The following is a 15,670-nucleotide window of genomic DNA, read 5'->3' as shown; positions in this document are numbered from 1 at the left end:
ACAAAAAACTAGCCGGGCGAGGTGGCGGGCGCCTGTAGTCCCAGCTACTTGGGAGGCTGAGGCAGGAGAATGGCGTGAACCCAGGAGGCAGAGCTTGCAGTGAGCTGAGATCTGGCCACTGTACTCCAGCCTGGGCGACAGAGCGAGACTCTGTCTCAAAAAATAATAATAATAATAATAATAATAATAATAAATAGGCCAGGTGCAGTTGCTCATGCCTGCAGTCCCAGCACTTTGGGAGGCTGAGGCAGATTGATGACCTGAGGTCAAGAGTTCGAGACCAGCCTGGTCAACATGGCAAAACCCTGTCTCTACTAAAAATACAAAATTAGGCGGGCATGGTGGTGGGCGCCTGTAATCTCAGCTACTCCAGAGGCTGAGGCAGGAGAATCGCTTGAACCCGGGAGGCAGAGGTTGCAGTGGGCCGAGATCCCGCCATTGCACTCCAGCCTGGGCAACAAGAGCGAAACTCCATCTCAAAAAAAAAGTAATAATAATAACATAAATTTAAAAATAAAAATAAAATAAAAACATAAAAATTAGCCAGGCATGGTGGTGCGTGCCTGTAATCCCAGCTACTTGGGAAGCTGAGGCAGGAGACCCTCTGGAACGTGGGAGGTGGAGTTTGCAGTGAGCCGAGATTGTGCCAGTGCACTCCAGCCTGGGTGGCAGAGTGAGACTCCATCTCAAAAATAATAAGTATTATTATTATTAATTAATTAATAAAATGAAGCATTGATTTTACTCATGTGTAGAATATACACTTGTATATGCATAGAAAATTCCCAGGAAGGAAGCAAGCTACTGGTACCAGTGACTGCCTCTGGGAAGGAGTGCTAAAGCCATATCTTGTTTCTATAGTTTGGATTCCTTTTTAATTGTGCATGTGTGCATGCGTGTGTGTGTGTGGTTTTGTCAAAAGCAAAAACAACAATGAAATCTTCGAAAAAGCAGACAGAACATGAAACCCTCCGAGGGTTCCTCATTGCCCTCATTAGGACGGCCTCAGAAAACCTCTCAGCCTCCACAGCTATTTACATAAGCCGTTTCCTGGGCTAGGAACGCCTCTCCCTCACCCCAAAGCCCCTCTCACCAGCTAACCCCTTCTCCTCCAGGTCTCAGCTCAGCTACTTTCCCCAGAGAAACCAGTCTATGCCCCTGAACTGGATTTTACACACACACACACACACACTCCCTACCTCCTTTTCTTCAAAACACAGCTTGTATTAAATGACATATTTACATGTTTGTTTATCTCTCTCTCTCCCTCAAATTCTATCAGTTACCTGAGTTCAAGGACTGGGAATATCTCGGTTCCTGCCATGTCCCCAGCATCCCCAATAAATATTTGAAACATAAGAAAAAGAATTAAAAATGGATGGCGTTGCCGGTCGCGGTGGCTCACGCCTGTAATCCCAGCACTTTGGGAGGCCAAGGCAGGCGGATCACGAGGTCAGGAGATCAAGACCATCCTGGCTAACATGGTGAAACCCCGTCTCTACTAAAAATACAAAAAAAATTAGCCGGGCGTGGTGGCGGGCGCCTGTAGTCCCAGTTACTCAGGAGGCTGAGGCAGGAGAATGGCATGAATCTGGGAGGCGGAGTTTTCAGTGAGCAGAGAAAAAAAAAAAATTAAAAATGGATGGCGTTTATTTTCAGCTCCCACCCCTTCATTCCTCTCACTGTCCTTTCCTTCTCATCCCTCACGTGAGGAGGGGGGACAGATTCTGTTTATTTTAAGTGAGATTCTACTGCTCATTCAGTAAATATTTTTTGAATGCCTTCCCTGCTCTAGGAACTAGGAATATAGCAAGAAATAAGACCACAGCTTCTCTGTTCTCATAGAATTGAACTTCTTGGTTCCGTTCCTAGAGAAACCAATAATGAACAAGGAAAAAAAAATTTTTTTTTTTTTTAGATGAAGTCTCACTCTTGTCCCCCAGGCTGTAGTGCACTGGCGCGATCTTGGCTCACTGCAGCCTCTGCCTCCCGGGTTCAAGTGATTCTCTTGCCTCAGCCTCCCGAGTAGCTGAGATTACAAGCACCTGTCACCACACCCAGCTAATTTTTGTATTTTTAGTAGAAACGGGGTTTCACCATGTTGGCCAGGCTGGTCTCGAACTCCTGACCTTGGGTGATCCTCCCACCTCGACCTCCCAAAGTGCTGGGATTACAGGCGTGAGCCACCATGCCTGGCTTTTTTTTTTTTTTTTTTTTTTTAAATAAAGATGCCATGGCCGGGGGCAGGGGCTCACGCCTTTAATTCCAACACTTTGTGAGGCTGAGTTATGAGGATCATTTGAAGTCAGGAGTTTGAGACCAGCCTGGCCAACATGGTAAAACCCCATCTCTACTAAAAATACAAAAATTAGCCAGGCATGGTGATGGGTGCCTGTAATCCCAACTACTTGAGAATCACTTGAACCCGGGAGGCGGAGGTTGCAGTGAGCTGAGATGTCACTACTGCACTCCAGCCTGGGCGACAGAGCAAGATGCTGTCTCAAAAAAAAAAAAAAAAAAAAAAAAAAGCCTTCAGCAAGTTTCAAAAACTCCCGGAAAATAAAACGGTTGGGAAAAAAGCCTTCAGAGAGCCGGGCGCGGTGGCTCACGCCTGTAATCCCAGCACTATGGGAGGCCGAGGCGGGCGGATCACGAGGTCAGGAGACTGAGACCATCCTGGCTAACACGGTGAAACCCCACCTCTATAAAAATAAAAAAAATTAGCCGGGCATGGTGGTGGGCACGGTGGTGGGCGCCTATAGTCCCAGCTACTCGGGAGGCTGAGGCAGGAGAATGGCGTGAACCTGGGAGGCAGGGCTTGCAGTGAGCCAAGATCGTGCCACTGCACTCCAGCCTGGGGGACAGAGCGAGACTCCATCTCAAAAAAAAAAAAAAGCTTTCAGAAAGTTTCAAGAACTCCCAAGAAAATAAAACAAGTTGTTATGAGAGTGAAGGAGTTTGGGGTGGAGTGAGGCATCTAAGAAGTTTTGTGGATCTGGGATAGAGATTTCCAGGCAAAAAAAAAAAAAAAAAAAAAAAAACCAACAGGTGCAAAGGCTTGGAGGCTGGGCTGGACTCTCACACTGTCACCCTGAGCGAGACGGAGTCTCCAACTTGGTCTTGTTGGAGGAGAAACAAGGCACCCCGTGTGACCACAGCAGAGTGGTCATGGAGAAAAGCAGAAAGAACAAGTAAAACCTGGTAGGAATGTCACGAGGAGGCTCAGTGCTGACAATAAAATCAAAAGCAGCCTCATTAAATCCCCAAAATCAAACTGCCTCCAAGGTAACTCCCAATAATCCTTACCCGCTGATATTCATGCCCTGTGTAGTCCCTACTAACAAGCAGGCTGACGTGTGTAACCAATGGGATATTGCAGAAATGACAGAGCGTAGCTTCCAAGGCTAGCACCTGCTCTAAGGACAGCCAGCCGCCATATTGTGAGGATGCTCAAGCCATCCCATGGAGAAGTCTATGTGGCAAAGAAATGAGGCCTCCTGCCAACAGCTATGAGAGTAAGCTACTATGGATATTATCTCCCCAGCCTCCGCCACGCCAGTAAGTGACCAGTCCTGGTCGACATCTGACTACACAGCCCCATGGAACACCCTGAGCCGGAATAATCCAGTTAAGCCACTCTTGGACTCCTGTCCCTCAGAAACTATAAGAGATCAGAAATGTTTATTGTTTGGGCTGGGCATGGTGGCTCACGCCTGTAATCCCAGCACGTTGGGAGGCTGAGGTGGGAGGATCACGAGGTCAGGAGATCAAGACCATCTTGGTTAACACGGTGAAACCCCGTCTCTACTAAAAATACAAAAAATTAACTGGGCGTGGTGGCAGGTGCCTGTAGTCCCAGCTACTCGGGAGGCTGAGGCAGGAGAATGGCGTGAACCTGGGAGGCGGAGCTTGCAGTAAGCCGAGATCGCGCCACTGCACTCCAGTCTGGGCGACAAAGCGAGACTCCGTCTCAAAAAAACGAAGAAAAGAAAAGAAATGTTTATTGTTTGAAGCTGCTAAATTTTGGGATAAGCTGTTACCCAGCAGTAGGTAACTAATACACAAGCCTTCTCTATACAGGATGTCATTAAATCCCCAGCATAACCTTGGGAGGTAGAGATTGTATTACTATGATGCTTACATTTTGCTTTTGGTTTTGGTCTTAGGGACAGCGTCTCACTCTGTCACCCAGGCTGGAGTGCAGTGGCACAATCATAGCTCACTGCAGCCTCGACTTCTTGAGCTCAAGCCGTCCTCCCACCTCAGCCCCCCATGTAGGTGGGACTACAGGTGTGCCACCACGCCTAGCTAATTTTTTTCATTTTTGTGTAGACAGGAGTGTCTTGCCATGTTGCCTAGGCTAGTCTTGAACTCCTGGCCTCAGTAGATCCTCCTGCCTCAGCCTCCCAAAGTGCTGGGATTACAGGCCTGAGACACTGGTTTGCCTGATGCTTACAGATTAGACAGCATCATCAGGCTTAAAAGTGTGACTTACCCAGGATCACATACAGGCTGGCAGTGGAGAATCCAGGATTTCAAGGCTAGAGGAATTCCTGAAGGTCCTATTCCCCCAGCCCCCTATCCTGGGATCCCTCTGTCCTCTCCCACTTGTCCAAAAACCAATAATGTTAAATATGAACCTCCAGAGAGTGGAGGCAAGGAAACTGGTGAACTTGCCCCACTGAGGACCATTTGCAGGGCCTGGAACAAAAGCACACACTTTCATTGTCTTCGTCGTCAAATCTGAGCCAGGTTGCCCGGCTAAGCAGTTGACCTTACAGGAAAGCCAAGAAAGCTCACATTTAGGATCACCCCTTTCCGGACTTTTGTTGTTTTTGTTGTTGTTGTTATTTTGAGACGGAGTCTCTGTCATCCAGGCTGCAGTGCAGTGGCGCGATCTCGGCTCATTGCAACCTCCACCTCCGGAATTCAAGCAATTCTTCTGCTTCAGCCTCCCAACCTGGGACGACAGGCATGTGCCATCACGCCTGGCTAACTTTTTTTTGTTTTGTTTTTTGTTTGTATTTTTAGTAGAGATGGGGTTTCTCCATGTTGGCCAAGTTGGTCTCAAACTCCTGACCTCAGGTGATCCACCCACCTCGGCCTCCCAAAGTGCTGGAATTACAGGCGTGGGCCACGGTGCCTGGCCAGGATCATCCCTTTTTACGGATAGGGGATAGGAGGCTCCGCAAGAGGAAAGTATGGGCCGCAGATCAAACAGCTGATAATAATGATTAAAGTGCTGCCTGGACAAGATGTCAGCAGAGAATAATAACAAGAAAAATAACATCGAACATCCACTGAAAACCTTTCTCTGGGTTTGGCAGCAACCTGAGGCAGCTGATGACAGAAGAGCCTGCAGTGAAGGCTGGGCGTGGTGGCATGTACCTGTAATCCCAGCACTCTGGGAGGCTGAGGTGGGAGGATCGCTTGAGCCCAGGAGTTGGAGGCTGCAGTGAGCTATGATCAAGCCACTGCACTCCAGCCTGGGCGACAGAGCAAGACGCTCTCTCAAAGCAAAACGAAACAAAACAGGCCTGGCCTGTGGCTCAGCACTTTGGGAGGCTGAGGCTGATCACTTGAGGTCAGGAGTTCAAGGCCAGCCTGGCCAACATGGTGAAACCTCGTCTACTAAAAGTACAAAATATAGCCAGGCGTGGTGTTGCGCACCTGTTGTCCCAGCTACTGGGGAGGCTGAGGCACAAAAATCTCTTGAACCCGGGAGGCAGAGGCTGCAGTGAGCTGAGATTGCACCACTGCACTCTAGCCTGGGCGACAGAGCAAGACTCCAGCCCAAAACACAAACAAACAAACAAAAAATCAATCAGTCAATCAAAAGAGGACGTGTGTCATGGGGAGGAAATAAAAAAGAAAGTCCGGGAAAATTCATCACTCGGCAGACACGACCAGGCTTTATATACAAGATCTCACAACGACAACGATTTCCAGACACTGGTGTTTTGTGATTTCAAAGGGTGGAACAAGGGACATCCGTGTCCCTGCCCTGGGGATCAACCTGGGAGGCCCAAGGCTGGTTCTCAGAGCTGTGGGGTTTGGCACCCACTGGGTCCCAGGTTCCCACCTGAACAGTGGTTCTCACAGGTGAGACCTGAAAGCTCACAGCCACCTGATGGGGCAGACACACAGATAACTCCATTCTACAGCAGGGGAGACTGAGCCTGGGAGGGAGGGAGGTGCCCACAGGTCAGGTGGTTGAAGACCTTAAGGACTTCCAGGGGGTCCCAGCTTCTCACACACTGCATGCACCACGGACCTTGGAACAAAATCTCAGGGAACCATAACCCCACGGAAACTTCCTCCGAGGCGGCTCCTGGTATCATCCCCGCTTTACAGAGGAGGAAACTGAGGCTGAGGGAAGTGGAGTCTCCAGTTCTGTCTCGCACATCAGTGGCAGAGCCAGGGCTGGGCCAGCACCTGCCCCGGAGCCTGTGCCCTCCTGACCACCAGGCGACATGGCTTCTTAGGACACTCACCACAGCCCCATGGAGCTCAGAGGTCCCTTTCTCAGAGGAGGAAACTGAGGCTGAGAGGTTTCGTCAATTCCCGAGGTCACACAGGTGATGAGTGGAAGAACCAGGGGTACAATTTAAATCTCTTTGGCCCCAGAACCCCGCTCTTCACCCTCAAGTCTACCTGGGGACCCCAGAAACAGAATGAAGCTGGTATCCTGCCCTGCTCCCACTGCAGGCCAGGCCCGCAACACGGGGTTCCCATGGCTTATCTGGCCGGATCATCGTGACAACTTCTCATTGTCCCCACTTTGCACAGGAGGCAACCGGGACCCAGAAAGCCCACGTGAGGGGTCCAAGGCCACACAGTGAGAAAAGAACAGGGTTTAAACCCAGACTCGGCAGGGCGCGGTGGCTCACGCCTGTAATCCCAACACTCTGGGAGGCCGAGGTGGGTGGATCACCTGAGGTCAGGAGTTCGAGACCAGCCTGGCCAACATAGTAAAACCCTGTCTCTACTAAAAATACAGAAATTAGCCGGGCATGGTGGTGGGTGCCTGTAATCCCAGCCACTTGGGAGGCTGAGGCAGGAGAATCGCTTGAACCTGGGAGGTGGAGGTTGCAGTGAGCCGAGGTCATGCCACTGTACTCCAGCCTGGGTGACAGAGTGAGACTCCATCTCAAAAACAGAAAACAAAAAACAAAAAAACAGACTCATGTGGCTTCATGCCAGCCTTTGGGAAGACCCTCCCAGCCCAGCCACGTTCAGGGCCCTCTCTTGTCAGCCACTCCAGCCTCTCTCTGCAGCCTCTGTTGGCACCTCTGTCCAGTGGGGATAAGGAGCTGGGTGGATGCACCCACTGCCGGGCATGAGACGTGGGGGAAGCGGAGACCCATGGCACAGTTAGAGTCTGAGCAAATCAACTCAGTGATCAACAGTGTGATCCCTGGAGCATCCAGAAATTCAAACACAGTGGGCAGCCTTGAAGTCAGACCTCACTCTGCGGCCATCACAGCCCTCGCTCGGTCCTTTTGGGAAAACCGCATCACACCTCCTCTCTGTGGCAGTCTGTCTACCTGATTCTACCCTCTGCCCTTCATCCATCCATTCATTCATACATTCATTCATTCATTCCCTCCATATTCAGTGAGCACTCACTGTGTGTCTAGGACTGACCCAGGCACTGGGAATACAGCCGAGAACAAGACAGACAAGGCCCCAGTCCTCCTGACTGGGGCAGACAAGGAACAAAGTGTCAATCAGAGTTTTGCAGGAGACCGGCCAGGTGCAGGGGCTCATGCCCGTAATCCCAGCACTTTGGGAGGCTGAGGCGGGCAGATCACTTGAGGTCAGGAGTTCGAGACCAGCCTGGACAACATAGAAAGACCCCCATCTCTACCAAAAATACAAAAAATAGCTGGGCCTGGTGGCACGCGCCTGTAGTTCCAGCTACTCAAGAGGCTGAGGTGGGAGGACTGCTTGAACCCAGGAGGCGGAGGTTGCAGTGAGTGGAGATCATGGCGCTGCACTCCAGCCTGGGCAACAGAGCATGACTTCATCTCAAAAAAAAACAGCTTTGCAGAAGATCAGAGAGAGTGACTGTGCTGGAAGCTAAGAGGGCAGGAGTGTGAGGAACCCCCCAGTCCCAAAGTAGAGCCTGGGCTGAAAGCCGGAGCCTCTGGGTGCATCGAGGCCCCAAGTGATCAATTCACCTGCACAGTGATCCCCAGTCATCACATTTCCAGCTCCCTCGGGCAGGCCCAAGTCCACCGGACTCCTTCCTGCTGCAGCCACAGACCTGGGCTCTCTGCGTCTATGTCCGTTCTGTCCCTTGTCTGTCATTCATCCATCCATCTACGCAACACATATGTAGGCAAATCCCAGCCACAGGCTGGGGCACTGGGGAGAAATCAATGCTCAGCAAGGGAGGGAGACCGGCCATTTGTGGATCATCGCGCAAATGAAAATTTTGGGCAGTGCTAAGAGTTTTAAAGAAAATCCAACAGAACGGTGTGCTGAGGAGTTGCCTTAGAACCACGGTGAGAAGCCCCCAACCCCGGATGCTGTCAGGACTTGAGGGCGCCCACAAGCCACCCTGAATCCTCCAATGCCCCGAGTGCCATGGGCCAGTCCCTGCTGTCTAACCTTACTCCCTCCTGCTGCAATCACATCCCAGCCCTGTTTCCCCAAACACCAGGATGACACCTCTGTTTTGTGCGTGACTATTCAGCAAATGTCACCTGCAGAGCACGGCAAACACAGCCATGAATAAAATAAACCCAACTTCTCCCCTCTCTTTCTTCTCCCCCATTCCCTCTCCCTTCCTCGGTCCCCTCCGCCTCTCCTGCAGACGCTCACCTTCAGAAAGGAGGGTCGGGGCTCTCCTGGTGGCCCAGGACCTAGACAGAGCAGCCAGACAGCAGAGGCTGAAGGAAACACGTCCCCTCACATGGGGAGATTTTAAGCCCGGGCTGGGAGTGATGTCATTTGTCATGGCCCGGATCTCGGAGGGTAATCCTGGCCAAGGTGGGGGACTCGACTGGGCACCAGGAGGTGACATTGGCTGGAAGGGGGAGGGGCACCCGTCTGCTTAATCCCCTCCTCTTCCCCCCATGACATCTTGGCAATTAGGGTTGATGGGGAAGGGAGGCCCCAGCTCCTGCCGGTGACCATAAGCCCCTACTCCTCAGGGAAGTCCTTCCTTTGGTCTGACTGGTGTCTCTCCAGCTTCAGCTGGTATCCCAAGAGAGAGGCATCAAAGAGGAAGGAGAGAACTGTCAGAGGATCCTGAGAGACCATCTGAAAAAAGAGAGGCACGGGGCTTTCGGGATCCCTCTCCTGGGTCCCCCTTTCTCTGCACAACAGTTTGTCTGACAGTTAGTTTATCTCTGTACTGCCTCATTGTTCTCCGTTTCTGCCTCAGTTTCCCCTGTTTCTCTTTCTTTGACTTGATCAACTCCTGCCTGTGGCCTGTCTGTCTCTGTGTTGTCAGACATGATATTCTCCTCTTTTGGGGGACAGTGGTGGGGGCGGGGGCTGCTCCCAGCACTGAAAATAGGCAGACATTAGAAAGGGTGTTTCATTTTTCTGTTTTTGGTGGAGTTTGAGATTTGGGGTTTTTTTCTTTTTCTTTTTCTTTTCTTTTCTTTTTTTTTTTTTTTTTTTTTTTTGAGACAGGGTCTCACTCTATCGCCCAGGCTGGAGTGCAGTGGCATGATCACAGCTCACTGCAGCCTTGACCTCCTGTGCTCAAGGGATCCTCCCTCCTCAGCCTCCCAAGTAGCTGAGACTTTACAGGCACACACCACGATGCCCAGCTAATTTTTTCATTTTCGTAGAGATGGAGTCTCTCTATGTTACCCAGGCTGGCCTCAAACTCCTGGCCTCAAGGGATTCTCCCACCTCAGCCTCCCAAAGTGCTGGGATTGCAGGCATGAGCCACCGCACCCAGCACTTGCCATCTCTCTACACACCATTGGTCTTTGTCTGGTTTCTCTGGACCTCAGTTTCTTTTCCTTTGGGCCTCAGGCTGTGGCATTTCTGCCTGCTTGCCTGAATACCCCTCTTTCATTCTCCATCTGCTCCTCTCCGTCCCTGTCTTTGTTGATAAACCTGCATTACCACCTTGGTCTCTCTTATTCTTTCCCTCTCTTTCTCTGTCTCTCCCTGTCTGTCTCACTCTCTCTCCCCTCTCCCTCAGCCTCTGTGTCCTTCTGTTCCTGTCTGTCCCTCTCTTTGCTGTCTTTCTGCCTGTCCACCTGTCCCTGTAACTCCAGCCTCGTCTCCGTCTCTGTCCTCACTTATCCACCATGCCTCTCTACAGCTCCAATCTCTGTTCCTCCTTCTCTTTTTCCCTGTCTTTCTCTCTCTCTCTCTCTCTCTCTTTCTCTCTCTCTCTGATTCTTGTTTCCTGTCTCTCTGGATTGCCCTTCATTTTTGTTTTGGTTTGTTTTTGTTTTGAGACAGAGTCTCGCTCTATCACCCAAGCTGGAGCACATTGGCACCGTCACGGCTCACTGCAACCTCCACCTCCCGGGTTCAAGCAATTCTCCTGCCTCAGCCTCCCGAGTAGCTGGGAGGATTTCCTTTCATTTCTGTCCTTCTCCCCTATCTTGGTACCTCTGTCGCTCTGTATTTCCGATGTTCCTGGTCTCTGGCCCTCTTTGTGTCTCTCTCCTCTCGTCTGTCTCTCTAGATATTAATATCTCCCTGAGCTCCTGGGCCCCACACGGGTCTGCTTCACTTCCCCATGCACCCGAACACGCACGCACGCACACACAAGCACACATACGCACGCGCGCACACACATACATGCCCAGTAATCCCTCCTTGTGGCTGGGTTGTGTGTCTCAGCCATAAGGGGCCCTTTCTTTCTCCTCCTCCCTCCCCCAAACCCCCTGCTAGGAGAGATTAAGGCTACAGGCCTGGCTGAGGAATCAGGACAGGTCTCATTAGCTTGAAGAGCCAGGGGTGACAGCAAGAGAGGGAGGGGCCGTCTGACCCTCGGCGACCGGTCCAGAGGCTCCTGATGGGAGAATCCAGTCCTGGAACAGACCCTCTGGCCCTGGAGCAGGGAAGGAAGGTCAGCTGTGCAGGGAGAGGGAAGAGAAAATAACTTCTAACAGGATAGAGAAGGTGTCAGCAACTCTGAAATCACCTGCCCCTGGGAATCTGGGTACTGGTTGGCTCTTGGATCCAGAGTCCTTCCAGGGGCGAGGGTACCAGCTTTCAGCTTTCAGCTGGTCCTGCACATGGCCCTGGGATCAATTAAGCTGAAATCAAATCCAAGTACTTCCTCTCTGAGCTAGGTCTTCTGAGGCAAGTTGCTTTCCTTCTCATCTCCACCCAGTGGCTCAGGCAGAAATCTGGGCACTCAACCTGGCCCCCAACCCCTTTCTCCCCACCACTCACATCCAATCCATCCATAAGTCCTGCCTTCTCTTCTTTCAGATCATTGTCCTACTGAAACAATATAAAGCACTGCTGGAAGAAATTAAAGGAGACTCAAGTCAGTAGTGAACTATATACCATGTTCATGGATTAGAGGACTCAATATTATTAAGAGGTCAATTCTTCTCAAACTAATCTTTAGATTTACTGCAGTCCCAATCAGAATCTCCTCAGGATTTTTCTGTAGAAATTGATTGTGAAACTGATTCTGAAGTTGCTATGGAAATATAAGTGATTTAGAATAATCAAAGAAGCCTTGGGAAAATAAAACGAGTTGGAGAACTTATGCTACCTGATTTTGAGACTTATTGTAATGCACATGATTGCAGTTGGAAAAAGTGGGGCTAAAGATTAAGAAAATGTGGCACATATACACCATGGAATACTATGCAGCCATAAAAAAGGATGAGTTCATGTCCTTTGCAGGGACATGGATGAAGCTGGAAACCATCATTCTGAGCAAACTATCACAAGGACAGAAAACCAAACACCACATGTTCTCACTCGTAGGTGGGAATTGAACAATGAGAACACCTGGACACAGGGTGGGGAACATCACACACAGGGGCCTGTCATGGGGTCGGGGGTAGGGGGAGGAATAGCATTAGGAGAAATACCTAATGTAAATGACGAGTTAATGGGTGCAGCAAACCAACATGGCACATGTATACCTATGTAACAAACCTGCACGTTGTGCACATGTACCCTAGAACTTAAAGTAAAATAAAATAAAATAAAGTGGGATTAAATTCTGGGGACAGTCTGAAGATGTGTGGAATACTGGAGGATCCTTGGATCAGGTTGTTAATGAGTTGCACTCCAGGCTCTGCTGCAGGATGGGGGACTCCTCATGCCTGCACCCCCTTAGCTCCCTAACACGTTCATCCTGTTTTCTGCAAAACTCTTATTGACACCTTGTTTCTTGTCTGCCCTTGTCAGGAGGATGGTGCCCTGTCTGTCTTGTTCTCAGCTGTATTCCCAGTACCTGGGACTGTCCCAGACACACCGTAGTAAGTGTGTGTTCAATAAATGTGAAAGAAATGGATGAATGGATGGATGGATGGATGGATGGATGATGGATGGATGATGGATGATGGATGGATGGATGAATGGATGGATGGATGGATGGATAGATGGATGATGGATGGATGACGGATGATGGATGGATGGATGATGGATGATGGATGGATGAATGAATGGATGGATGGATGGATGGATGGGCAGAACCAGGTAGAGAAACTGGCACAGAGAAATGGTGTGATGTTTCCGCAAAAGGACAAAGGGTCTGTGAGGTCAGACTGTGGGGCTACCCACTGGTGTTTTAATCTCTGGATGCTTCAGTAATCATATTGTTCCTGAGTTAATTCATTCAGGCTTTCCTGAGTTAATTCATTCAGGCTCTAACTGTGCCATGAATCCCGGCTTCTACCAAGTCCCGTGCCTGGTAGTGGATGCATCCACCCAGCTCCTTGTCTTCACCGGACAGAGGAGCCTACAAAGGCTGCAGAGAGAGGCTGGTGGGGCTGACAAGGAAGGGCCCTGAACATGGCTGAGCCGGGAGGGTCTTGCCAAGAGCTGGCATGAAGCCACATGAGTTTGGGTTTAAACTCTGTTCTTTTCTCACTGCATGGCCTTGGGCTCTTCATGTGGGCTCCTGGGCCTCAGTTTCCTCTTCTGCAAAGTGGATACAGTGACAAACTGTCACAATGAGCCCTGGGAACCCCGTGTCCCAGGCCTAGCATGGGGTGGCCTGGGGTGGGAGTGGGAGCAGAGGAGGAAGCTGACCTCATCCAACTTCTAGGAACCCCAGGTAGACTTGAAGATGAAGAGCGGGGCTCTGGGGCCAAAGAGATTTAAATTCTACCCCTGGTTCTTCCACTCATCACCTGTGTGACCTCGGGAATTGACGAAACCTCTCAGCCTCAGTTTCCTCCTCTGAGAAAGGGACCTCTGAGCTCCATGGGGCTGTGGTGAGTGTCCTAAGAGGCCATGTCGCCTGGTGGTCAGGAGGGCACAGGCTCCGGGGCAGGTGCTGGCCCAGCCCTGGCTCTGCCGCTGATGTGCGAGACAGAACTGGAGACTCCACTTCCCTCAGCCTCAGTTTCCTCCTCTGTAAAGCGGGGATGATACCAGGAGCCGCCTCAGAGGAAGTTTCCATGGGGTTATGGTTCCCTGAGATCTTGTTCCCAAGGTCCGTGGTGCATGCAGTGTGTGAGAAGCTGGGACTCCCTGCAAGTCCTTAAGGTCTTCAACCACCTGACCTGTGGGCACCTCCCTCCCTCCCAGGCTCAGTCTCCCCTGCTGTAGAATGGAGTTATCTGTGTGTCTGCCCCACCAGGTGGCTGTGAGCTTTCAGGCCTCACCTGTGAGAACCACTGTTCAGGTGGGAACCTGGGACCCAGTGGGTGCCACACCCCACAGCTCTGAGAACCAGCCTTGGGCCTCCCAGGTTGATCCCCAGGGCAGGGACACTGATGTCCCTTGTTCCACTCTTTGAGGTCATAAAACATCAGTGCCTGGATATTCAACCAGGTTGCAGAAGACTTATACAGGCATTTCAAAAGTGAGAATAGCAAATAATCCACCAGTGTATGACACAGGGCTCACATTCATTGATCAACAGGGAAAGGCAAATGAAAAGCTCATAGTGGTAACTCCACGTCCCACCAGGACAGCTAAAATGGAAGACTGACAATGCCATGTGTTGACAAGGACATGGAGCATTCAGGATTTGCACACCCTGCTGGGGCAAAGTACTGTAGCTCTCTTTGAAAAATGGTTTGGCAGTATTTTTTAAAGTCGAGTATATGACTCAGTGCCTTCATTCCTTGGTACATACCCAACAGAAACTCTGTCTTGTTTCACCAAAAAGATGAGAACAAGAATGTCCCTAGCATCAACCTTCACAAGAGCCCCACACTGAAAGCTTCCCAAATGACTGTCGATAATAGACTGGATACGTTTTTTCTGCTGCATTCACTTAGAACAATCCTGCCCAGAGATAAGTGTGAAACTCCTTGGTCTCAGGATCCCTTTATGTTCTTAAAAGTCATTGAAAAGTTGGGCATGGTGGCTCACAGCTGTAATCCCAGCACTCTGGGAGGCCAAGGCAGGTGAATCGCTTGAGCCCAGGAGTTCACGACCAGACTGGGCAACATAGTACGACTCCATCTCCACAAAAAGAAACATAAAAAATTACCTGGGGTTGATGGCACATGCCTGTAGTCCCAGCTACTCAAGAGGCTGAGGTGGGAGGATCATTTGGGCCTGGAGGGACTTAGGCTACAGTGAGCCATGATTGCACCGCTGCACTCCAACCTGGGTGACAGGGCGAGAACTTGTCTCAAAAAAAGAAAAAAAAAATCATTGAATACCCAAAGAGCTTTTGTTTGTATCAGTTATATCCATTGCCATTTACCTTAAGAAACATTAAAACTAGCCAGGCGCAGAGGCTCACGCCTGTAATCCCAGCACTTAGGGAGGCCAAGGCAGTCGAATCACTTGAGGTCAGAAGTTCAACACCAGCCTGGCCAACTTGGTGAAACCTGTCTCTACTAAAAATGCAAAAATTAGCCGGGCGTGGTGTTGCATGCCTGTTGTCCCAGCTACTCAGGTGGCTGAGGCATGAGAATCACTTGAACTCAGGAGGTGTAGGTTGCAGTGAGTCGAGATCGCACCACTGCACTCTAGTCTGGGCAACAGAGCAAGACCCTGTCTCAAAAGAACAAAAAATTAAAATAGAAAGAAACTAAATAATATATTTATCAATCCATTAAAATAACAAAAATAGGCTGAGTGCAGTGGCTAATGCCTGTAATCCCAGCACTTTGGGAGGTTGAGGCGGGTGGATCACTTGAGGTCAGGAGTTTGAGACCAGCCCAGCCAACATGGTGAAAGCCCACCTCTACTAAAAATACAAAAATTAGCTGGACTCAGTGGCACGTACCTGTAATCCCAGCTACTCGGGAGGCTGAGACAGGAGAATCACTTGAGCCTAGGAGGTGGAGGTTGCAGTGAGCCAAGATCGCACCACTGCACTCCAGCCTGCGTGGTGGAGCAAGACTATCAAATATCCATCAATGATAGACTGGATAAAGAAAATGTGGCACATATACATCGTGGAATACTATGCAGCCATTAAAAAGGGTGAGCTCATGTCCTTTGCAGGGACATGAATGAAGCTGGAAACCATCATTCTCAGCAAACTAACACAGGAACAGAAAACCAAACACCACATGTTCTCACTCAT

The 15,670-nt window shown here is 50.2% G+C and overlaps 1 protein-coding gene across 2 annotated transcripts in view; it reads right to left on the bottom strand.

The window, feature by feature from the left end:
* CRX (cone-rod homeobox) overlaps positions 1-10,320 on the bottom strand; it is a 24,635-nt gene extending 14,315 nt beyond the window's left edge. For both annotated transcript variants that reach the window (XM_011969906.1, XM_011969905.1), the window contains exon 1: positions 8,830-10,320. In XM_011969906.1, coding sequence (XP_011825296.1) covers positions 8,830-9,031 — 202 coding nt within the window. In that variant the 5' untranslated portion in view covers positions 9,032-10,320. The remainder of the gene's footprint in view (positions 1-8,829) is intronic.
* Between the last annotated feature and the right edge of the window lie 5,350 nt (positions 10,321-15,670).

This window comes from Mandrillus leucophaeus, unplaced genomic scaffold (assembly GCF_000951045.1).
Source record: "Mandrillus leucophaeus isolate KB7577 unplaced genomic scaffold, Mleu.le_1.0 Scaffold120, whole genome shotgun sequence".
Taxonomy (NCBI): Eukaryota; Metazoa; Chordata; class Mammalia; order Primates; family Cercopithecidae; genus Mandrillus; species Mandrillus leucophaeus.
The sequence above is the reverse complement of the archived record's forward strand: the minus strand, read 5'-3'. Positions and strand labels throughout refer to the sequence as shown.